Genomic DNA, 24299 nt, shown 5'->3' with positions numbered 1-24299 from the left:
GCATCTAAAGTTTTTGCTGCAATATGAAGGTACCAAATCACTTTAAGAAAAATGTGTCTTTCTCAGAAAAGGTTATAATCATTCATATTCACCACTATTCTAATGTTCTAAAGCTATGTCTGGCTTTCAGGCCATCTTAGTGAAATTTTGAACTTTGTTTTGTGCAGATACTAAGGAAACTTCTCCTGGAAGCATTGTCAAAATGCAGAAGAGATAAAATTTACTTCGTTCCACTCATTAGATTGCTTGAACTAGGAAGAGGGTAAAAACATCCCTTTCAAAAAGACATAGTCACCCTGTTCCTAGGTAGCTATTGACTCTACCCAAACTGAAACCACTAACTTCTAATTTATTTCTTCAGTCAAGCCCAGAGTAATCCACTTAGCAAGAAAAAAAAGAAAAATAAACAAAACCCATATTTTCCAAGGCAAAAATTGAGCATGCATGCAGTACTATTTCAAACAATCCAGACTCCACATGACAGAAATACCAGGGAATTGTGACTAACACTTTCTGAATTTGTCAGAAACTCCTTGTTTACACTCTGCTTCCCTGCCTTGCTCCATAATTGCTTTATTGTGGGCCAGCGCAAGGCTCAATGGGCTGCAGTCCCTTGAGGTGTCCATATTTGACATATTTTAACATTCAAAACTGGAAATTCTCCTGCTGTTTTCCTGACTACAATTTCCCTCAACAAAGCATAAAGGCTACCTTGAAGGCCTGAAAAATATGGAAATAATTTTGTGGAATAATTTTTATATACCTGTCTTTGACTACACATTTGTCGACAAGACAGATAGTTAGCTAGCTAGCTAGATAGCTAGCTATTTCTGTAGTGCTACTAGAAGCATATCCAAGTTTCAAATTCTTGTTCAACTAATACCTGAGGATTTGATCTGAGATTCTATTAATATGTTGTACATTTAAAACAAGAAGTCTTCAGACCACCATTTATACTGACATAAAAAAGAAAAAAAATATAAGATGAAAAAATCCTGATATTAGCATGTTTGCTTTATAAGAATAACAGCAAAAGGAAATAAATTGTACTCTAGTGTCCTTCATTAGATGAGCAATGAAGTAAACCAGTGCAATTCAAGGCATGCAAAGAAAACAAGTTCTCTGCTAAGTAAGTGATAGAATCACAGAGAATCACACGAAAAAGCAGGAACCTCATGAGAGCCTCCAGATCAGCCTCCTGCTGGGAGCAGGGTAAGCTGTAAGGCCAGAGCTGGTTACTGAGGGTTTTATCCAGCTGGGCCTTTCAAACCTCCAAGTTATTTTTCTTCAGGACTGCAGAAGCCTTCTAACTGTAAATTTAGGAAATACACTGTGTGCAGCACAAAAAAATTCAACTGCATCAGTTAGACCATATTTAAATATCTGTGCTTAATTGCTGACTTACTGTGCAAATATAGAAACCCTATCACTAGGAAGATGTGACAGACTGAAGGAACCTCTTACCAAGTCTTGCAATTTCATTGAGCAATCAAAGTCCATCCTGGGATTCTTTAATGAAATAGAGCACCATCAAGTAGCAGAATTCTCTTATATTAGTGTTCATGCTTATAGCAGAAAACACCATGTGGAATTAAAATGTAACTGATTATTGAAAGAACACTTGCTCTGTATCATTCCATTGCCATTGGGTGTGTAGCAGTGCCTCATGGAAGCAAAGCTCAAAAACCATTGCAGTAACTGATGTCAAATAAGCTGTGTATGTTATTCCCCCTCTATGGTTTATGAGTACTACATTAATAGAATACAAATAAAAATAGTAGGGTAAGAATATACAACAAACGGGATTCAAAAATCCTTACAAGGAGAAATTGTGAACTCAGGATAATGAAGTTTGAAAAAGAGCAGAACAAAACTAGTTTAGGTAGAAAGAGAAGATGACAAATGCAAAAAGAGAAAGAAAAGCATGTACACTTACTTTTGGCAGTGCATATTTTGGCAACTTCATCTGTACAAAGCCATTTCGACGGTAGGACACGTAATACTTGGTCCGATTTGCTGATGTGGTCTATACAAAGGAAAAACAGAACCCTGTGACAGCTTATGTTAAATCTAAATAACCCGAGATGGAAGACTGTTTTGCTTTTAACCTGTAACTGAAATACGTAGTCATACTTTTAATGCAATGTTCCAAAGCACTAAAAGGAATATTCCAAATAAACACCAGTGAAAATACACAACTCAAAACCTCCCCTGGATTTTCTAATCAGAAATGTAACACCAATATGCCCGCATATAAATTGGCATAATTCTAACAAAGCCTTTAAGCACCACCAGATGATATCTGTAAATAAAAAATAGCCTTTGGTAAATAATATTTCACTTTTTTTTAACATTCAGACTCATCTTCTTTCTCTGACTTGAGAAATCCATTTAAAATCCCACCCCAATCCCACTATTTTTCTCCTAAATTTTTGTGTTTAAAAAGGGAACCTGATTTGAAAGACAGCCTATCTTGAAGCCCAAAAACTTGATTTGGCTTGGTAAAAATAAAGTTGATGTATGACAGCAGGTCCAGCTGCCTGAATATTTTAAAGATAACAAAGTATTTAATACTGTATGCATTTTTTGTGGTATAAAGAATGTGATGCCTTTAGGAATGTGATTTGTTAAATGATGATTGATAAACCAAAAACCTCACAATTTTTTTTAACTAGCGCTAAATGGCAGTCTTACCCATCCGCTCACAGGTTTTGTTTAAATGCATGTTTTAACATCATTCATTTCAAATAACTGGAGATGATGCAAGGCAGAGGAGAATTGGAGTTTAAGTACCTAGTTGTGTCAAGCCTCACTGGCATTAAAGGCTGGTCTGTGCTTAAGAACAGTCTTGAAACTTTAATCATCCTACTAAAATCACCTCTGAAACTGACTGTCAGTGCAAACTGGGAAAAAAATTAGTATTAGAAAGTTGCTGATCTTTGTGCCTATATACACACTAAAGAATTGTGGTTGAGATCTTCCTCTAAGATGGTAAAAATCTCCAAAATAGATTTGGGCCAGGATTAGCAGCGCAGATCTGCAATACTCTGATTCACATCTGCACAGCTCAGGAAATATGAGCAATGCCAGGGGCAGGAAGACAGCCTCAAACTCTCCTCTCTTTTTGCACAGAGGATTCTGTTCCATCCTCTTTCTGACAGGCATTGCTGTGATATCATGAGGAGTCCCTGATATGTTTATAAATTATACAACAATACTGTAGTGTATTGATAAAATAATTTCCACGTGGTTTTGAAAGTATGCTGTTTCTCAGATATGCAGCTGCTGTGTGGTTTCACTGGAACACGTAAATGCTGTCCTGCCTCACACCTCTGGGGTGGCTGTGTTTCAGATGTGACTATAGGATTCCAGAGGCATCTTCTATCCTCCAGTAATACAGATATGGCTAACTGCAAACCAATTTAGCAATAAGATATACATTACATACTGTGGTTTACTGCAGAAAAGTCCAAAACAAAACGACTAGAGATGTTTCCCCTTTATGTGGAACACATGAACATCTCAACTACTGGCACTGCCATGTCTCAGATCTACAGAGACGAAATTACCAAAGGCATCATTGGGTAGCAACTGTCTATTACTTAGATGTACATTTCCACCTTACACTTCCATTTTGCATCCGCTCATGTCTGTCATAAAATAGAATAACAGCTCAGGATGCAGTTGTACAAGACATCCAACAAAGCAAAATGCTTGATGAGGAAGCAGCCAGTGTTTTACTGAACACAGCAGTCTGGAAGTTCGCATGGTGAGAAGCAGATCTCAGCAGCTACACACCATGAAATGGATTTTAAACTGTGCCCGGGGGGAGCCACAGATGATAATAGATTTGAGCAAAATGAGTGCCATGAGTGCTATATCTGATCTGAAAAATGCCTACTTTTTTTTTTTTGGTTGGTGTGTGGTCTTTTGTTTTGGTTGGGTTTTTTTTTATTTTTTTGGTTGGGGTTTTTTCCTTTTTTTTTTTGTTTTTGTTTTTAGTGTTAATTCTTCTAATCCATGTGGGTCCTTGAAACCACTATGCCAAACAAGAGGAGAACAGATCCTTTGTGTCCCTACTAATTTATAGGTCCTTGTGGAAGAAACAAGCCCAAGGGGGGAAAGCTGGAAAGGAGCCAATCTGATGCACACTGAGCCCGTGGTGGGGAGGCATATCCATTGCCATGATTTAGCTTTCCTGTAAAAGTCAATAAATAGACAAGTCTTGCAGCAAACAAATCCCATCAAAGTAAGGGAAAAATGATAGCCAAGCACTAAGGAAAGCACAAGCAACTTCCCTAGTAAAATCTAATAAAACAAAGAGGACATAACCACTCCTTGAGAATTTTGCAGCTCTGATAGATTCAAACCGCAACCAGTGCCAAGCACACAAAGCAATACTTACAAGTGTGCCTGAGCTGTACTGGTGCAATATGGCTGATAAGTTCCAGCCCATATTTCTGCAGGCAGGTCTTGTAGTTAGGGAAATAACCCAATGTAAATCGGACCACCATGAGTTGTAGATGTGGCGCTTGGGGACATGGTTTAGTGATGGACTTGGCAGTGTTAGGTTTATGGCGGGACTCAATTTTAAGGGTCTTTTCCAACCTAAGTTATTCTGTGATTCCATACTAATTTGCTCCAAGCTCCCCAGCTATGGCCATTTCACCCTTTTGCTTCCTAAGCACAGCCATATTAGTAGTTCTTTCCTGGCAAAAGCTCTTCAGAGGAGAATCCATATGAAAAAGCTGTGCAACTACTCTGTCAGTGGTTGTCCTTGGATGCTTTTCTCAGGGAACCTTTCTGTGGAAAGGACCCATAAGAGTTTGTAATCACAAGAACACAAGGTTTGCATGTCGCCTAACACACAAGAGTATTTATAAAAAGTAACACAATCCACTTGAAAATTTTCATATAGTTAAAGGGCAACTGGTTGCACGAACTAAAGACACTGTTTTTATTTCCTTTCTGTTTGGACTGATAAAGGAATGCTTTTTTCCATGTAAAAATTCATAAATCATCATTCTTTAATTCCTCCCTGCTCCTTACAGTGTTGCTGTTTAGAACTTTATTTTTGAATTTGAAAATGAGCTGTCTCTCCCAAAAATGGCAGTACCTGAAGAAATATGTAGTCATCCTGCACAGTCAGGGAATCCCGATCAGTGCTGCCAGCAAATGGGACTGTCATTGTCTTATCAGAACAATTTTGAATCTGGCAAGTGATGTAGCGATAACCTGAGGGAAGAGAGACAGAAACATATGACAGGGCTATCAAGGGAAAAAGAAGCAAGCAGTATTAAATGCTATTCATGTAGGAAAAATGCTGCCTTTGCCAGGTGAGTTAGTTGTAGAATTATTATATTAAAGTCTCATACCAGACTTTTTCAATCTCCAATGTACTGAGAATATATTAACTGCTTACAGTTCAGATCATTCCCTGGAGGCAGCCTGTTATCATCCAAATTTTGCTGGTCCAGAGAGATTAGGGGTTAGATGAATGAGCCATTCATGGGTGGGGATAATAGAAGGAGCCTCTTTTCTCACTTAACCTATGCACAGAGCTGAATTATTCACTTGGAGAAATGGCAGCCTGACACAACATAACTGAAATCAATAGATCAACCCCAGTATAAAATTGTGATGAATGAGAAAAGAATCAGACCCCGTTTAGTAGACAGCGTGCAGAATTTTAAAGCCTATTTTCAAAGCTCTGTAAGAATGTTCAGACACACTATTAGCACACTATTGGAACTGGTCTGTTGGGGCAGGATTTCTATATTCAGAGTTAATACCTTGCTGAAAAAGCCTGGACTGATTTATAACCAGAGGAAGCTATGGCCTTTGTCTTCCTTTCCAGTTAGCAAGGACTATCCTCTCTCCCTGGGTTCTTAGAACAGCACCACTGCATCTTTGATACAATCTGCTCTTATCAGAGAGAGCAGAGCCAACTATCATTATCTTATACCAGCTGTGGCTCAAAGACCTTCCCTGAGACTCTTAAAGACCTTACCCAAGCTTTTGTACAGCTCACCCTCCATCACAAGCTTCTGAGCACAAAGTACTTGAGTGACTTTCCCAAGCACAGTGAGGAAAATGTTATTTACACAAACTTGTGCCCAGATCACTGATGCTACTCACGCTCCAGGTACAGCATGAGAGAGCAAATAATGACCCCCATGTCCTTCATTACTTTTGCAGTATGATGGGAAATGCATCCCACATTTTATGACTTTTAATTAGAGAAGGACAAACCAGTATACTGGATACAATCGTTTGTTTTAAAATCTGGATCTGTTTAAGACGCAGTTACAGTCAATTCAACTTCTTCTGCTTATGTCCAAGTCATCACCACAAGGACATTTGGTGCAGCAATGGACCATCTAAAGTCCTGCAGGTGTTCACAATTCACATCACAAAAATTACAGGTCTTCATCAGATGGGTAGAGCAAAGATGTTGTTTCTGCTAAAATCAATGGTTATCCTTGTACTGACCATAATTGCATAAAATCAGTTTGTTGAAAATCTAGCCAGGAGATACTTCATGAGAGTTTTTCTTTTTCTGCTGTTTCTGTTAAATAATAAAAATAAAATAAAAAAACCCCACACCACAAAAAAAAAAAATTCTAAAAAAGAAAACAAAAAACCCACCAAAACCAAAACAAACAAAAAAACCCAACCAACCAACCACATTCCCCTCCAAAAAACACACCCCAAACCAAAATAAACCAAAAAAACACCCCAAAATCTGCCACCAACAAAAAACCCCTTTGCATTCAGGTCCTGAAGAATCTTCTTACATTGTCTCTAACAAAGCAACTGATGGAGCTGTTATCATGCCTCATAAATCTCACTGCTAAAAGATTTAGACTTTTTTTTATCCAGCTTTTAATATGGTAACTTTGATTTTTTAATAGGGCTGAAATGAAGAAAAGCTATGGGAACAGGGCAAGTCAAACTGTACATTCTTAATGACTCACTTTTAAGATGCACAGGAACTTAGATGATCTGATTCAAGGAATCAAATTATCTTTCAAGATATGATTGGTAACAAGAAACTGTACAAACTTTTGGAATCATGATGACTCTTTAAGCACATTCTGACTATTAGTCTGCCCTTCCATTTATTTTCCTTTTGAAGTTTCAAAGTATAGTGGATACTGTAACATGAGGAAATTCTGAGATGGTGGTTGGTGCACTAGACCTGACACATGCAATGATTCACTTTAACAGACACTCAGCCAGCACTAACACTGCATTGCCAGTTTTATTTGCAAATCAGGAAAAACTGTTCAATGTTTAAATGCCAGGAAAAATTGCACTATTAATGGACATTATCAACAGAGCATAGCATCTTGACGTCAATTCATCTGAAAGTGAAAAACAAGTAGATTTTAAATTACACTATATTTTTATATAGCAGGACAGTTTTGCTGACTACAAATAAACAGAGAAAGAATCTGACTTGCACAGTTTCTCTTCTGACTAGTTTTAAAAACAATCCAAAAAGTACCTCTAAACCAAAGAGAAATGACTATATACTAGGGTATCAATTGATAACATTTTCATTTGCATACCTCCACTGGGGTCCTGGATTTCCATATGAACTAAATCAAGGTCTCCGTCAACTCCAGCAACAGCCCTGAGAACATAATATAATCAAGTTATGTAGAGCCAGCTACAGAATAGTAATTATGTGTATGGAAGAAAAGAGAGGATTTCATACTAACCAGCCTTAGAATTCTACCTGGGAATAAAATAAACCCCATTTATAATGTCCTATTACTAACATCTATAAGGAAATTATTTTCTCTCTACTTTACATTATGTTTTTCTTAAATTTCTTTAGAATATCTTCTACTAAAATATGCATACAAATAGAATAAATTGAAAAAAATAATAGAAATAAGCATGAAATTGGAAAAAAACCCTTCATAATCATAAATTGATATATATATACATAGAGATATGCACACACTCACATGCACTGGCAAGCGCTATAGCATCTTTTTACAATTACGTTTAACATTTGAGACTTCAAGGCAGATTTAATGCTAAAAAAGAGTTAGATTCCTTTCTTATTAGAAATATCTTAAACTTGACACATGGTTTCCATAACAAATTGATATATCTTTGGTTAGCATGTTCAAGAGAAGAGTAGGTTCTGCTTTGACAAAGAAAGTGAAGAATAATTTTGAGAAAAATATCCTGAGAAGGAAATTCAGTCAGAGTTGATCAAGGTACAGTTTAACTTTGTAAAGGTGTAATGGGAATACAGGATGATTTTCTCCTAATATCTCTCATGTCAAATATGCTCAGCCAAAAGATGAGTTTTCTACCCTCAGGGCTTCCATCCCAGCCTGGGAATGGCAGGCTCAGCTGTGTTTTTTTCTGGCCCTTCTATTGTCATTAGTCAGGCAGATTCTGCAGGGAAAGCTTTGAGCTGGCAGTTGTGCTGTCACAAAGTGAAGCCGAATCTGGCCCCACTCCCACAGACACATCAGTTTTCTCAAGGCCCTTCACTGGCAGGGCAAGAGTCAGCAACTGTGAGCTGAAGACACACAAAGGAGATACATTGAGTGATAAAGTGCAGCTGGATCCAGATATTAAAAAGGTCCATTTAAAGGTACTTAAGAGAAAATGATAATTTTAATACAATTATTAACGATCAAATGCAATAAAACTATACTTTGGATTGAAATTACATCATTGTTTAATTATTTTAGTAGCAGTGATTTATGAGGAGTGGTTAAAACTCAGGCTCAGTAATTGGTGGCTCCTCGGGAACACAGGCCAGGGGGAACAAACTGGATGATTTCCACTGCTACATAACAAACAGAAATAATCACATATGCTGTTTTTCCCTAATAAGATAAATGATCAGTCCAAAGGAGGAAGGGGAGGGGGAGGGATGAGTCCCCTCCAAGCCATAAGATGTCAGAGAAACTTATAGTGGGAGCTTTCTATTTTTTTAGTAAATGTGTGGAAAAATCTTGTATTTATTAAGAATTTGGTCTCTCAAACACAAACTATTTTAGCATTTTGGAGGGTACACATTAGGTTGGAGAAGATTTTAGATCCACTGAGCTCTGATGAGAATATATATATGAGCAGAGGGAAGGGATCTGTGAAATTTTTTGCTGTGTGTGCTGTTATTTATGTTTCTAGATAGCCACAATACAAAATCAAACCTGCTATAACTCTGTAGTCAGCAATTTGAGGGAAGAAAATGTTTGCTGAATATTTTAGTTTTAGTGTTAGACCTCAGGCAGATGAACCAAAGAAACTTTTGGGTCGAATTTTCTGAGGCTGAACCTGTCATGCTAATAAGCATCAATAATGCAAAGAAAGTTTTTGGGTACTTATATAATTTATCACACATGATTTCATAAGCACAGTTTGAGGTATTTGTCAATATCTTTACCTTTCTCATCTTTCTTTCAACAGCTCAGAATTACAATGATCTCATTTCTACCATGCTCCTCCTAACAGTGGCAGCTCACACATGTAGGCTCTAATCTTGTTTCCAGTGTAATTTTTTAGTGCAAGAAGATGTAACTGATCTGTTTTAATGAACACTGCAGAATGAAACTTTCTTACCCAGCCTAATTTTCTTCTTTGGACTTTTATTAATTATAATTATTTAATTAATTACAAATAAAGCAGAATATTTCAAAAATGTGATTTGTGTTTTTCATTAATTATACAGATGAACTCTAACAGCAGACACTATTTACTCTATGAAGATGTTACATCCTCAAAGTCTACTTTTGAATGCCAGCTACAGAGAAGAGTTTCTGAACTCCGAAGTCCCTTCACCCAGCTTTACACACACTTAGGAATAATCCTTTCTTCTTTTATTGAAAAAAGACCAACTCTCTTGCAGCTGCTAAGAAAGTCTCCGGAAGAGAGCATAAATAATATAGAGAAGTTGAAGCTATTCCCTGAAGAATAAACTAATCTCATTTCAGTGGACTCCTCTGCCAACAGTACTTAAAAGATAATACTGTTATTTCACTTGTGCTTAAATCATGAACCAGAGGAAAAGTCATGTGATACTGCAGACTGAACACAGACCAGGGCCCTCTGCCCAGCTTCTTAAAATAACAGACAAACAAGGTGCATACAGGAACACAAATGGTATGTGGTCCTCTGAAAAGGAAAGCTCAACTGCATACTTTTTAATATTGAGGGAGAAAGGCAAGACTATGGGTTTTTTTTTTTTTGCATTTTCATTTAAAAACTTATTACTACCACAACATAAGTGCATTATACCAGTATGAGCATTGTGTCCACACATCCATTCACAAAGACAGTTTACTGGTCCCCAGCTGGCTTTAGGATAGAACTTCTTCTGTCTTATAAAGCACAGATGCAATGGACCCTGATAGTCTGACAGCTTCTTCCTTTTTGGTCGACATTTTGGAATAAATTTTAATATTATTCCTCCCAATAGAACAAGCACTTTCTTAGGAACTATCTATTTGTCTCAATTTCAGTAGTGGTTGTTTTTTGCTTTGATTAAAATTCCCCCACTTTTCTCAGAGTACTTTGCAATTAAAATGTTCACACCTCAGCAATCTGGGACCATTTGTTTGTTTATGTTTTACTTAGGTAAATTCAGAGTTTTCTGGTTGACTTTTTAACATTTTACATTCAACCACTGAGTCCTATGAAATTCAGACTAACTTTCAGATCAGACATGCCTTCCTCTAGGAAAAAAAATATTTCTTGACCAAGTGTACTGTGCTGGATAAAGCAAGTGCAACACACCAACACTTCAGGTCACATAACAGGGTGATTACAACACTTCAGAACTAAAATAGTCCAGTTTGACTGGAGAGTGGTGTAAATACAAGCAGCCTCAATATGCTTCTTCCCTTTCCTCTGAACACAAGTTGCCACTATCTCCCTTGTGCTTGTCTGACACCATGGTGAGCCTCTTGGGAAAAACAGCCCTGCAGAACATAATTTTGGAATATTTTGAGGGATTAGTTTTCTTGTGCATATGAGTTTTTACATTTTACAGAAATTCTCCTGAAAGATTAGCTGTTGTATGATCTAATTCTTCATTATTTTGTATTAGTACTTCACCAGGTAATTTCACTGATCTTAAAAGCATTACATCAGCATGAAAATAGTGCAATGGAGGTGATTGAAATGCCCTTTTCATTTGTCTTTGTAGGTGTATAAATGTATATTTCATGATATAATCATTAGATATTTTGTAGTTTTAAATGTAACCATACTGAAATTCTAAGAATTCAGAATTTTCTGTAAAAAGTTTTATGGGAGACACTTGGTATTATTTTAATAAAAATTTTTCTTTTATACAGCTACCTCTCTTTTTCCCTAAATGCCTCAATATTTTCTTCCTCTAGTTGAGTGAAGCATAGAAAAACACCATTATTCACCTGAAATGTCACAGTTATGTAATATTCATGATTATTACCATGAATACCACGACTCAATTAATTACCACTGACATGTAACAGTACACATCTCAAAATGTGAATCATAAGCATCAGTCCCTTCTATGATAACTACAATTCAATTTTACTCCCAGCAGGAAACCCTTTTTTGTTTCCAGTAGTCCAGGCTTATTTTGTACAGGAGCAGTTGTCTGTAAACACTAATCATGTACAGTCTGCTATGGACATGTCTTCCCTACCTCCAGTGGGTCCCTTCATTGTTAAACATTTGATGCAGTTCATTTGGGTGCATATTAATTAAAAGACAACTTCAAACAGGATATCTGAAAACAAAAAAAAAATCAAGACAAGCCTGGCTGCTGATGTGCAGGATCCTCCAATCAAAGCCCATCTGAAAACTAGCCAGGTTCCTCAATCTGCCCCTCTCATAATCTTAGAATACAAAGTTTATCCAAAAAGTAACATGTTCCCCATTTATACTGACTGTTTTCTAGCTTAAGGGCACTGCCTTGCTTAGAAAACAGGTCAAAAGCATGCAAATGTTTTCAGTGAGCAGTTTAAAATGGCATTGACTCTTGGAAAACTGGTTACTCAGGAAGACAAAATTATGATTTGATTCATACAACATAAAAATACATCTCCTTATGAGTGATCTGTGTTTCAGGTCCTGCTGTCTTCACATCCACTTCAAAAGATGCACTTTTAATGATTCAGTCAATGCCTTACACAGCCAGTGTGTGCTGTTATTTGTTTACTCCCTATGCCCAAATGCTTTTTTAACAAAAACGTTTTTCCTGCCATGTTTGTCCAAATAGAAGAGCTGTAGCAGTTTTTCCCTCCCTTGGGTTCACCTTAGCTGGCCACCAGGTGCTCACAAGCTGCTCTCTCACTGCCCCATCTTAGCAGAACAGCAGGAGAAAATAAAATGAAAAGTCCAAGAGTGGAGATAAAGACAGGGAGATCACTCAGGAATTACTGATACAGGTGAAACAGACTTGACTTGGGGAAGAGTAATTTAATTTATTGCTAATAAATAACAGAGTAGGATAATGTCTCACTATGGCCTTCACCACAGGCTGCAGGGACGTCTCTGCCCTGGCATGTGGAGCACCTCTTCCCGCTCCCCATGTACTGACCTTGGTGTCTGCAGGGCTGTTCCTCTCACATCTTGTCACCCCTTTCTCCCACACCTGTTGTGCACTTTTTACCCTTTCTTTGATCTGTTGCCCCAGAGGCACCACCAGCATCACTCATAGGCTCAGTTTGGCCAGTTGAGGGTTTGCCTTGGAGCTGGCTAGAACTGGCTCTGTCCGACATGGGGGCAGCTCCTGGTCTTATCCCACAGAAACCCTGAATGCTCCTGCTACCAAACCTTGCCACATAAACCAAATACAGTCACCCACATCATCACACAGAAATAGAAACAAAACCTTTTCCAAGTGATTAAGTCAAACATAAGAATAACTGCCCAGACAGACTCTTGGCTTTCCACACAAATAAAAAATTCAATGACAAAGGCTCAATGAAATCCTCTCTGCATTTTTCTCCTTCAGAACATAACATTGCTGAAATCTTCTCTTTCACCTGACACTTGAATAGCCAGGCATCCACTACACTTGATGTAAATGAGTACAGCTGTGATTGAGTATCTGTATGGAATTTCATGATGAGAACAGAACTTTTTCCCCTGAGAACAACTGATTTACCAAAATAAACTGATCATTTTTTATTTTTATGTTCTTACCTCTCATGAAAATGGAAAACCTGTAGCTAAAAATAAGAGCAACAGATCCAGATAGCATAGGATCCACGTATCCGAGTGAGTCAAGGATAAAGAATTCCTAAGGCTCTAGATAGTCATAAAATAAATGTGTTGGGCCTAGTTCTCTGGTAATTACCAATTCATTTCTTACTGTCCCAGGGTATATTTGTGCTGGTGTAGACAGCTGATTCACAATCTATTCTTTGCTTATGTATTATTAAGACCTATTTTGAGAAATCAAAAGGATTTCTCAATGCTGCATAAGCCTTGGGGACTGAGAAGAATAGCAGCAGACCTACAGGAATCCCAAACTCCACTACTCTTTCTTCTTCTCAAGAATTACCTCATAATACAGCACTTTTTAAAATGGGCTTCATACACAAAAGCAGATATATACCATGTAATGGGTTGGTGTTTGAGGTTTGGCTGCGATAACTCATATATCTTTGCATTCCATGCTACAAATACACCAAGAACTGAAAAAGCACTTATGAAGGAGAGGTGCTATAACATATCTTAAACAGAAATCATCACACTGGGGCCAACACAGTTTGTAGTCAGAAGTAAAACTGGCCACAGCAAGCGAAGTTTCTGAATTTTTCAGAATAAGAAGTTGCTCAAAATTTAAAAAAAAAAAAAAAAGGTTAATTAGTATTTATACTGAAAAGAAAATATTTATTTTCTAAATGTTTATACTAAATTTTTTTTCATTACAGTGTGACTTAGTATTTTATTTTATTGTTATTTAAAATCTACCTTTCATGATTTTGCTTTATGCTCTTTTGGTTTTAGAATAGGATAGGATAAACTATTTCAGTTGGAAGGCACCACCAGCAACCTCCCAGTCCCACAGCCTGACCTATTTATCACTGACCAAAGCAAGTGCTGATGGCATTGCCCAAATGCCTCTTAAACAGTGACAGGCCTGGGGCATCAACCACCTCTCTGGGAAGCCTGATTTGCCTCCTAAAATGTTAAGAGAAGACAAATTCGTATGAGGGCTTAGTCAGCTTTCTTTTCCAAAAGAATAAATGAAACAGAGGAAAATCAGCCAGAATGGTGTAAGAAAAGAGCACACTACCACAGAAGAAAGAAAATACTCTGTGCTCCTAAATTAGAGATGGTTGTATACACTTTCCACTGATGCCAGTAGTATTTTCATTAGTTCCACTATCATGAAAGATCAAATTCCACACATTAAATCTAAAAAGATATTTAAGGAAGGATCAACAACACTTGAAAAACAAATAAACCCTAGAAGATTATATTAATGTATTGCTTATAAATCTATAATACATATCTGAACATAAATATTTAAAATACTCAGTCTCTGCTGACCTTCCCTTAATATAAATACCTAACACATTCCATTAAATTTATTGTACTTAGATTTTCATTGTGCAAAACAAAAAAATGCTTCTTCAGGAAATGCATGAAGATCTGGCTGCTTCTGGAGGCAGAGGAAAATATTGTTTTTACAAAGCATATGAAAATATTATGACTGATAATATTTGTAGTTACCAGACTGAAATAAAAATCTTAGGCTATATTATTAACCTCAGTGGCAAAGCTCAAACTGAAATCAAAGAAGAAACATCTGCTAAAGATCTGCCCAGTGAAATGTTCTTGGCACAACCAGCCACGATCAGCAAGAGACATGCCCTCACTTATCATGAGATGTACAATTAGTTTGACACAATATTTTTAACACATCAGATGTACGCTGACAGGAAAACAATACTAGACTTGGTGTCCTTACAGTCAAACTATGACAAAGCCCAATTCTTACATCTGTTGAAAACAACGCAAACACTTGTTTCTATCTAGCACTCAGATAATTTGGGTGACAAAGGCCGTAAAATACTGGAAAGTCTCACATGACCAACAAACTCCCTCTGAAAGCCATCCTGTCCAACCCTCCACTCACAGCAGACTCTTTATATATTGCAAATTTCCATATGAGATAGAACAAAAATATATATCTTTAGTCTATGTAAGTTTCTGAGAAGGAATATTTGGTAGTGATGCACTAAACATCTGCTTCCAAACCCTTGCTGTTGCTGACTGATACAGTTTTTGAGAGAAATCACCCAGGTCTATGTATAGAAAAGAGGAAAACAACCCTCTAGAAAATATTTCTACTGGTTATAAATGTACAGACTCTTGAAATTTATAATTCTTATTTGTGAGGAATGTGACATTTATGAACAACCACGACTTTGAAGTACTACACTGGAGTTATTCCTATCAAAAGATATGAGGAAACATAAGGACTTTGAAACACAGCAAAATACAGACTTTAAATATTAAACATGCCCTTGTTGGCTTTAATCCTTACATACAGAAAACAGTGACAGATTATTTGGGTTGGAGCAAAACTGACACACATTTCTGTGATTTTCTGTATTTTTCATAATTTAAGTGTGCTAAGTGTCAGATGAGAAAAAACTCCAAGACAAAAGTCTGTGAGAGAGAGGCTGCCACTCTTATTTCTTACCTGGTAGTGACTTGGATGGTTTTCAGACTTAACACATTTTAAAATATTGCTATTAAAGACAGATAACCACATGCCCTCATGATTTACATCCCATATAATGTTGCTAGGGAAGAATTGGTTATAAGACAGACATGACATATCTGACACACAGCACTACTTCTAAACAATTATACCTTTCCACAGGGTACCTGCAAAGTGTACGGCCTATGAAACTCCACCTGCTGTGCAGAAATAAGCTGTTCAATAGCTGTTCAAAACTATACTTTCCAGGAGCAATTAAGCAGAAAGTCTTTGCTCAACTCAACTATTTCAGCAGAAAAAGTTGAGGTAAACTGGATTAAATCAGATGAGTGTTCTACAAGCCAACCAGAAGATGGTTTTCTAAAATTATGGGCAGTAAGTAGGTTGAAGACTGAAAATGAGGCACTTGGAAGTGTGAAAAAGCTTTTCTGTTGTGCCCAAGGTTAATTAGACCAACATGGCAGCAGGGCAGGTTAGGTCTTGTGCTCCCAGTTCTTTCAAACGGGGTTTGAATTGTCCATGTGTCTCTGGCCCGGATCACAAGCTTCCCCCTGCCCAGCTTCAGCAGCAGCAGCAGCAGAGGTGCCAGCACACCCTTGGACTCACCAAATAATGCTTTGGGCTGTGGCCAGTGTATCTGTAGATACCATAACACCTCTGTGTGCTTAGTAACCAGAAGTTTTGGCTGGTTTTGTTTTGCTGCTTTGTTTACCCCAAGTATGGGCAGGATGAGTATCTATTTCAACACAGGAGTGAAACAACTATCTGAAGAAGTAGGAGGATGAAAGCCAAATACATCGAAAATCTTGCAACCAAGACTAGGTGTCTATTTCAATACTGGCACCACCCCCAGTAAACCGCAAAGTATCACTGAAAGCCAGAATTGGCTCCATAGACATATGGAAAATTATACTTTGCTCAACTGACAAGGATCAGAGTCCATATAGAAGTTAAAAGCCATTTAGGGAACACAAGCATCTAGTGTAGTATGACTTAAACCTGTAATAAAAAATACATACTTACACATTGAAATTAAATGTGAAAGGCAGAAGCGAGTTTGAAACTGACTAATTTAAAAAATAAAATTAATTAAAGCACTATCAAAAGTTTAATTTTGGTTTTAAAGACGCTAAACAATTTTCAAAATAATTTTATTTGTTAAAATAAGGGCATTAACTTACTTTTCAAACATTTTGTCAACCTGTTTAAATCACTTCTTAAATACTTTGCGAGACACATACACAATGTGAGATACCTGCACAATACTTGAGCTGAAAATGAAATAATTTTATATGTGTCCTCAATAAAGTAATATTTTTCACCAGTTTCCTTAGTAATGCAAGTGTATATATGACTCTTGTTAGTAGGTATAACCCAGCCTATCTTAAAAAAATTTTATAGATCTTTCTCTGCAAAAAGACTGCTCTCCTTTCTAAAGATCAATTTCACCAGTAAAATGGAGAGTAATTTCATTCAACATTGCAGCTTTCTTTAAGTCTTGGGCTCCATAGATCCAGACCTATAACCCTTCCATGTGCTGATACTCAGTATGATCACTGGCATGAGTATGTCTTCACAATAGAGGACACAGAAACACTGCCATCACCTGCAAAAGATGCCAAGGCTCATGCAGTCCCTCTCCGTACCTCTGCAAACGTGTTCCTTGATTAGAATTAAATACTTTCACTGCTCATTTTATTATTTGGAAAATAACAGACGTCTTACCAAAAAAAATGATCTTTAGAAACTCGTTCCTGCAGAAGGTTCCATTTTTTCCCCAAGTCAGTAGATACATAAATCTAGAAAACGGGGAAAAAAAGGTGAAAAATTAGATTATAGGAAACTGATAATACTTTACATCTTCAAAGGCAGACCCTATATCCCTATTAGAAAGACAGACTGAACACAAATTAAAAGAAAAAAACCAGACAAACCCAAAATCACATTACTAGGAGCTCAGTACCTTTTCTTTCAGAGTAACAGCCTTTCATAGAGAAATTCTTTAAAAATATCATCTATAATAAAGAAAATTCTGCAACAATGGCTTATTTTTACCATGAAAACAATCCACAGTTCATTTGGGGTCACATTCTTTTTTACTTCAGCATGGTTACACAAGAGGGATGGTAAAATGGCAGTTCTCTTCTCCTTCCCATTCATTAACCAAACAAGCAAAAACGTATCCTTTATGCTTCAAGCCTTAATGCCATCAAAAATACTTAAACCAATAAGTCAATGGATTTAAAACTCTGCTAAAATAGGACCAAAATGTATTACAGAAATGCTTAAAAGATTTGATGAGAGATGCACTTATGGGCTTGCTCCACAGACACTAATTTGTGACCCATGAGAACTGGTCCTTCAGCAGAGAGGCAGAAGGTGGCCTGGAGGAGAAAGATTCCAGCTCCACCTTCTCTATGAACAGTTCCCCTCTGGTAAAAAAACAAATGCTAATGATATGGATGGATATCAAGGGTGCAGATGAAAGATGTTTTCCCCCAGAATAATGTGGGATCTAAAATAACTATTAAAAAAATCTCTTTCCTTTAGTATTTGCCTTCCAAATCTGTTCCCTCTAGTTAAAATAGGAAGTTTATATCAGAATTCTAAAATGACAGTTTTAAAGCCCCCTGCTGTCTGCATGAATTTCTTATTTCATCCAATTTACATAAGATGGGTTTTCTCTTGATATCTCTAATAAGGGGGAAAAAGGCAAGTAAAACTGTTCTTCTCCGATGTAGAAGTCACCAATTCAGTAACTGATTGTTCTGAGGGAAAGTATCTTATAAGGAGTAGTAATGAATGTTTTTGTTGTAAAATGACAGGTACAATGACAGAAGATAAAAAACCCCCACAGTTATGTATTATGTTCTACTACAGAAAAACAACAATATTCATATGTAAAGATAAAGGTTGACGTAACATAGCATAAACTCTACAAGTAAATCTACTGAAGTTTGAATTAGAGACAGAGGAGAATTTCCCAGTTACTCTGCACTTCACAATGGCTTTCTTCCATCACACACTTGATTAAAGTAAATAGACCACACGGTAAGAAACTACAGTGAGAACTCAGACTGCTTACTGTAGTACTGACCCAGTCAATGCACAGACAGAAATGATCAGGGACCAAAAATTCTTCATCCTTAGAGCTAAATGATGAGGCTGAAGAGCCAGGCTCCTGATTTGCCTGCTACATTTCTGATGCTAATTTTATGTGGCTTAGGATTTGCTGCAACCGGGGTATTTTGTAACATCCTGCTCTGAGCAACCTCCTGGGGGAGATGGATGTGGCTGTAAATGGACTGGACTGTGCAGGGGAAGAACCTAAGCTGCTTACTTCTTCAAACACTTGTCACCACAGGCATTACAGAAAAGATAACTATTGGGTTTACCACTTTTCTAAAAAGTCCCTGCTCACCGAGTTACCTCCCTCAGCAGACTGCTTAAATCTGGGAGAGATGATCATTTAATGCACTATCCTAACCCTGTTTGTTGTCTAAGCTGAAAAGAAAGCCAAGCATTCAGAAGTTCCTGGCAAGAGGGAAGAGAACTATTTAGGATAAGGACAACACTGGCACACAAACAAAGGGATACATTTTTGTCATCAATGAATTTCAGAAGACAATGAAAGATTCTCACCCTTTGAACAGTGATGCCTGTACAGGAGAAGTCAAAGGCCAAACCAAATCCACCCCCTCTCCCCCAAACCCAAACTACCTCCTTGCACACACATTTAAAATCAAAGTCTGGGAGCTTATGAGTGAACAGTTTGACTTTCTGCAGGGGGAAGCCCTTGCAATCTTACTGTAAGGGAGAGTAAAGTAGGACTAATAAAGCACATTCAAACTGAAATGAAATTTTAACTGACACATTATTTGAAATAAATAAAAAATAGCATGTAACTAACTTACACACACATTGAACTTCCTGTAATAAAAAACCCAAGCGACCCACATGTATTCTGTTTTTAAACAGGTACATATGATAAAACTATTCAATGAGATTAGATATGAAGTGAAAACAGTTATTTTAGTGGACAGGTAAAATCTCTGGCTGCAGAAAACATATCTAATAGGTCTTTTTTTATTCATTCTCGCTTGTGCAATAAATGTGTGGAAAAACTTTTTAAAAATATATTGAAAATACTTTTCTGTTTTGCCATTATTTCATCCTTTCTGCTTCCAAAGGAACAATTAAAACCTATTGCATCCTTGCCAGTTTTTAAAAAAAATCTAGAAGCATTTTTGTAGGCTCAGCAAATTGTTATTCATTATAACTGAGGGGTAGCCAGAAAAAAAGCATATAGATTTGATACAGTAAATGGATTAATCCAACCACATTGACTGGATTTGCATTCATTTATCGTGTCAGCTAGAGGCTAGAGCTTTATTTAAACAGAATCTAGGGTTCTGAATGAAAGAACAGTGCATATTTTGCAATATGAAATAAGCCCTAAATCAAATCCAAAGTTGTGAAAAAGGCCATGATGCTCCAGTAGACAAAAAAGCCTTGCTGACTGCTATTTATGAAGGACCTGATCCTGTATTCCTTGCAGTCTCCAAAATGCCTTTGTAAGAAATCATTTGATTGAAAGGAACTAATGGTTTCTCCCGAGTTTTATATTGTGTTACATTCTGATACTACTTTTAGGGAAGCTGAAGTTACTTAACTCAAAAACCTGGAGTGTACTGTTTCCTCAGGGCAATTTCAGTTCAACATTATCTCTCAAGATCATTGATTTTAGTACAGTGACCTTTTCTTGTGTCAAGTTGCAATTTTGATTTTCAACTCCTTCTCTGCCAACATCACTTTATCTGCCTCTCCCTTCTTGGCCAAATATATCAGATTTCATACAAAACATAAGCAGGTTACTGACCCAGTTGTAGTCAAAGGCATCCTTCATTCCTACACATCTTAGATAAAGATGTAGGACTTGTCAAGTCTTTATGGTTGACTCTTTTTAGTGTCATTGAAAGTCTGAGAAAACTCCATCATATTGCCTAACCCTTCCTGTTCCTCCTGCAGAACTATTCCTTACTGAATATTTTTTTATAGGTTTTTTTTGTCCAGTCACATTTTAAGCATGGGAAATAGTAGCATCACTCCTTTTGGGAGATTATCCAAGTATAAAATGCCTGACAATCTTCCTAGCATGCTTAATTCATCAAAACACAAACTTCCTAACATGCTTAATTCATCAAAACACAAACCACATGCTTGACTTTGTACTTCTACCTCCTGCTCTCTCCTGACAAATACTTCTACCCACTTGTTGTGGGCTGGACAACTTGTTCAATATACTTTAGACTCTTACACCTCAAGATCTGCCACTCAGTAACTATAAAGAATTCAGTAATTATATCTACTGTCAGAAACAAAATCAAACTGAAAAAGATATTTTCATAACAAAAGCTTTTCATTACTTCAGGCTTCCCTGAAGTATTTTATTTCCATAACATACATGCAAATTATTTGTAATTGTGTTACAACTTCAAATCAAAGCTAAATAAAATATTTAGTGTAATTTGTGACTTAGTTGGCTTGCTATGTTTTTTTATTCTAGTTCTATCCTTATTTGCAAATGCCTGTAAACACGAATTGGTTTGGGATCAGCTGTTAACTTATATATCCAAAAACATATCCCAGAGTGTGACTTGATATAACAGCACTGAAATCAGTGCAGTATTTGGCTGCAGTATGTGCAACTTCTCTGACCTATCTCACCACCTAAATATACACTTTCTGTGAAGTTTGATGGGATTAATATGGACAGGAGTTTACCAATTTAAGTTTAAAACAGGAGTAATGGTAGAGGTGAGTCAAGGCTGCTACCGAGAGCAGAATGACAGTGAGTTTGCAGCTTCAGTTTTGGCACTGTGAAAAAGAGATGAGCTACACACTCTAAGATGGTGTGCATACTCATCAGTGCTTAGCCCAATCTAGCCAGCAAAATGACTTTACAGCTTAACCAGAAGAAATATGAAAGAGGGTAAAAGTGTACAAACATGAGCAACTCCTGGTATAAATCCTTCATAAGGGAGATAATTATTCTACGTTTCCACAGAGTCACTGATTCCGCAAATCCTATTCTGCTGTACGAGTGTGCGGTTTGTTTTGTATGAGTTTATTTTACATCCTGTGAACAGCCTCTGGAGGCAATATTTCAACTTCCTTGACTTTCTACTGTACTATAAATTGTCTGTGGTCACTTTCTAGGGAGGAGCATGTTTCAGTATTATTTAACTATATTATGCAGAAGAATAAATATTCCCAGTATCCATACCAACTGAAATGCCAGGATTGAATTTACCATAAACACAAAGATTTGGACATGAATAAAATGAATTATTTAAATAAATCTCAAAACCACTATATGATTCCCTTCTGGGCAATTGGTATTTCACAAAAACCAGCACTAATCAGCATATCAGAATTGCTTTATATCTTCTTAAAAAAGTAATTCCTAAATTTCAAAGAAATTCAGTATCTTCAAGACTTACCTTGCCCTCCTTGGTGTAAGCAAGTACTTTATCTTCTTCTTTCGGGTGAAAAAGGAGAGTTTCCACAAAGAAAGCAATGGGTTGTTTCTGGAAAGTGGCTCCTTCATCTGTGCTTATGAAAAGGCTTTGGTCACGGTCATTATGGGAAGAACTTACAAGAATTATCTAAAAGACAAAAACAACAACATATCTTCAGAAGGCTGTTTTCTCTATAACAGACAACACAACCTTATTTTCTTCGTGCAAATGTCAGGTTTTGTACACACCTTATGTACCAAAATTCTGCAGACAAGAAACTCAAACCATCTAAGAGATAAGGATTGCAAAATCTTATTAATCTTCCCTGACCCAACCTGTGAATGTTACATTTTGTAACTTCTCTTACAATCCACACCAAACTGATCATGCTCCTCATCTCTGCTCAGAATGGCTGCCTTGGGTTTTGGTGCTTGTACAAGTTTCATGAGGCCACATCATAAAATCTCCAGACTAACAACAAAAAAATTAATACTAGTAATGACTTATTTTACCATGTCCATATAAATACATCTCTTTATCTAGTGAGGCTACTAAATGTAAAAAGAATCATTGCCATAGCAGAAGAATGACCTGGGAGAAAGAACTTTATAATATCTCTCCATTGTTTCACTGTTCTCCTCTTCCTTTATTTTGAATAATGAGGCAATTCACTTTGATGCAGAAAAATATGCCAGTAAATTATTTGCATTTCCTTCTCAGGTCCAAACAATGCCTTGACTCAAAATAATATCTTGAGCTGTCTGCTTATGTGACCTTTATGTCAAGCTTTCAGCAACAAAGAACTTCTCCCCACATAATTTAGTCAGAATTTCTCTCTTTTCAATTTCTTCACCTTTTGCAGTTGGTCAGGATGTTATAGCATGGTTCTAAAACTGCCAGTGTGAGGATCCATTTTGATTGCCTTTCCAGATCAAAAGGGTCCAGTTGGAATTCAAAAAGATGCCTTTATCAACTGATAGCCTGCAGACAAACTGGATTTTCAAAGTCCAGCTGGGCTCTCTAGTTCACACTTCAAAAGCAATTAAAAAAAAAAAAAACAAAAAACCAAAACTCCTGAATTCAAAATGTATTTAAAATATTCAGCAAATGGTGCAGAAAACACCGCAGAATACTGATCACTGTGGTAAAGTGACTGTAAATTGCTTACAGCGATAAATAGCAATGAGTTATGCAAACAACTACAATAATGTGAACACAGAGAAGGAAAGAGATTAACAAACACAGTATAATTTTTATGTAGTCACTATTTTAGAGTAGAGCTGAAGTTAAAGTTTGAAACTTCTGATGAATTATACAGATATGACAGCTGGACTGAGCTTTTACTGCAATTGGTCTTGGGGGAAAAACTATAAATTCAACATTTATAGATGCTCCAATTTGACAAGTAACTTAAGCATGTGCACTTGTCCTTGAAGCACATACACAGTTGCACTAATTTCAAGGGCTTTCATAGACCTCAAATGGTGCACTTATTGAAGTACATTGTTGAACAAGAGAGAGAATTGCAGATACTTCAGGGTTCATGGTCCAGCACTGAAATCCCACACTAAAGCATATATTAAGGCAAATCTACTTCCATTAGCTGTGTGACTAGTTCAGTAGAAAGAGCAAAATAATAACCCATTACGTTGCTATAATCTTGTATTTTTTAATGATATAATTTACCCAAGAGCAGGAAACTGACATTTTTATTTAAAAGCATCGATAAATGACACCTTCACAAATGCCTTCTCCTATTTCTACTGCATCCAATGGCTTTCTGTCTCTTGGGAAGTGCTTCAAATAATGTCTGTTTAATTTATTACTATCTACACTCAACCAGTAGCTGCTGGTGGCCTAGATACAGCATTCAAAGATTCTTGTAACAGACTCATTTATTAGGTTTTCTGCAGCTGGCATGGCTTGAGCCTAAAATTGAATGTGGCTGTCATGTGCTGCCCTGTCCCTGTGCCTGCAACACAAGGGGGAGTGAAGAAGTGTTTATGCCTATCACAGAGATTGGTACTTTCCTTGCCAGACCCCCATCTGCAACTTAGGCTTAAAAAATC

The 24299-nt window shown here is 36.9% G+C and overlaps 1 protein-coding gene across 6 annotated transcripts in view; it reads right to left on the bottom strand.

The window, feature by feature from the left end:
- The window catches only part of SORCS2 (sortilin related VPS10 domain containing receptor 2), a 545059-nt gene that overhangs the window by 90966 nt on the left and 429794 nt on the right, over positions 1-24299 (bottom strand). For all 6 annotated transcript variants that reach the window (XM_017727682.1, XM_017727678.1, XM_017727679.1 and 3 more), the window contains exons 4-8: positions 22213-22377; positions 17435-17508; positions 7575-7639; positions 5117-5235; positions 1937-2026 (exon numbers count right to left, since the gene is read on the bottom strand). In XM_017727682.1, the coding sequence (XP_017583171.1) occupies positions 1937-2026; positions 5117-5235; positions 7575-7639; positions 17435-17508; positions 22213-22377 (513 nt within the window). The remainder of the gene's footprint in view (positions 1-1936; positions 2027-5116; positions 5236-7574; positions 7640-17434; positions 17509-22212; positions 22378-24299) is intronic.

This window comes from Corvus brachyrhynchos, unplaced genomic scaffold (genome assembly GCF_000691975.1).
Source record: "Corvus brachyrhynchos isolate BGI_N302 unplaced genomic scaffold, ASM69197v1 scaffold80, whole genome shotgun sequence".
NCBI lineage: Eukaryota > Metazoa > Chordata > Aves > Passeriformes > Corvidae > Corvus > Corvus brachyrhynchos.
Note: the sequence above shows the minus strand (reverse complement) of the source record. Positions and strands in the feature narration are given on the sequence as shown.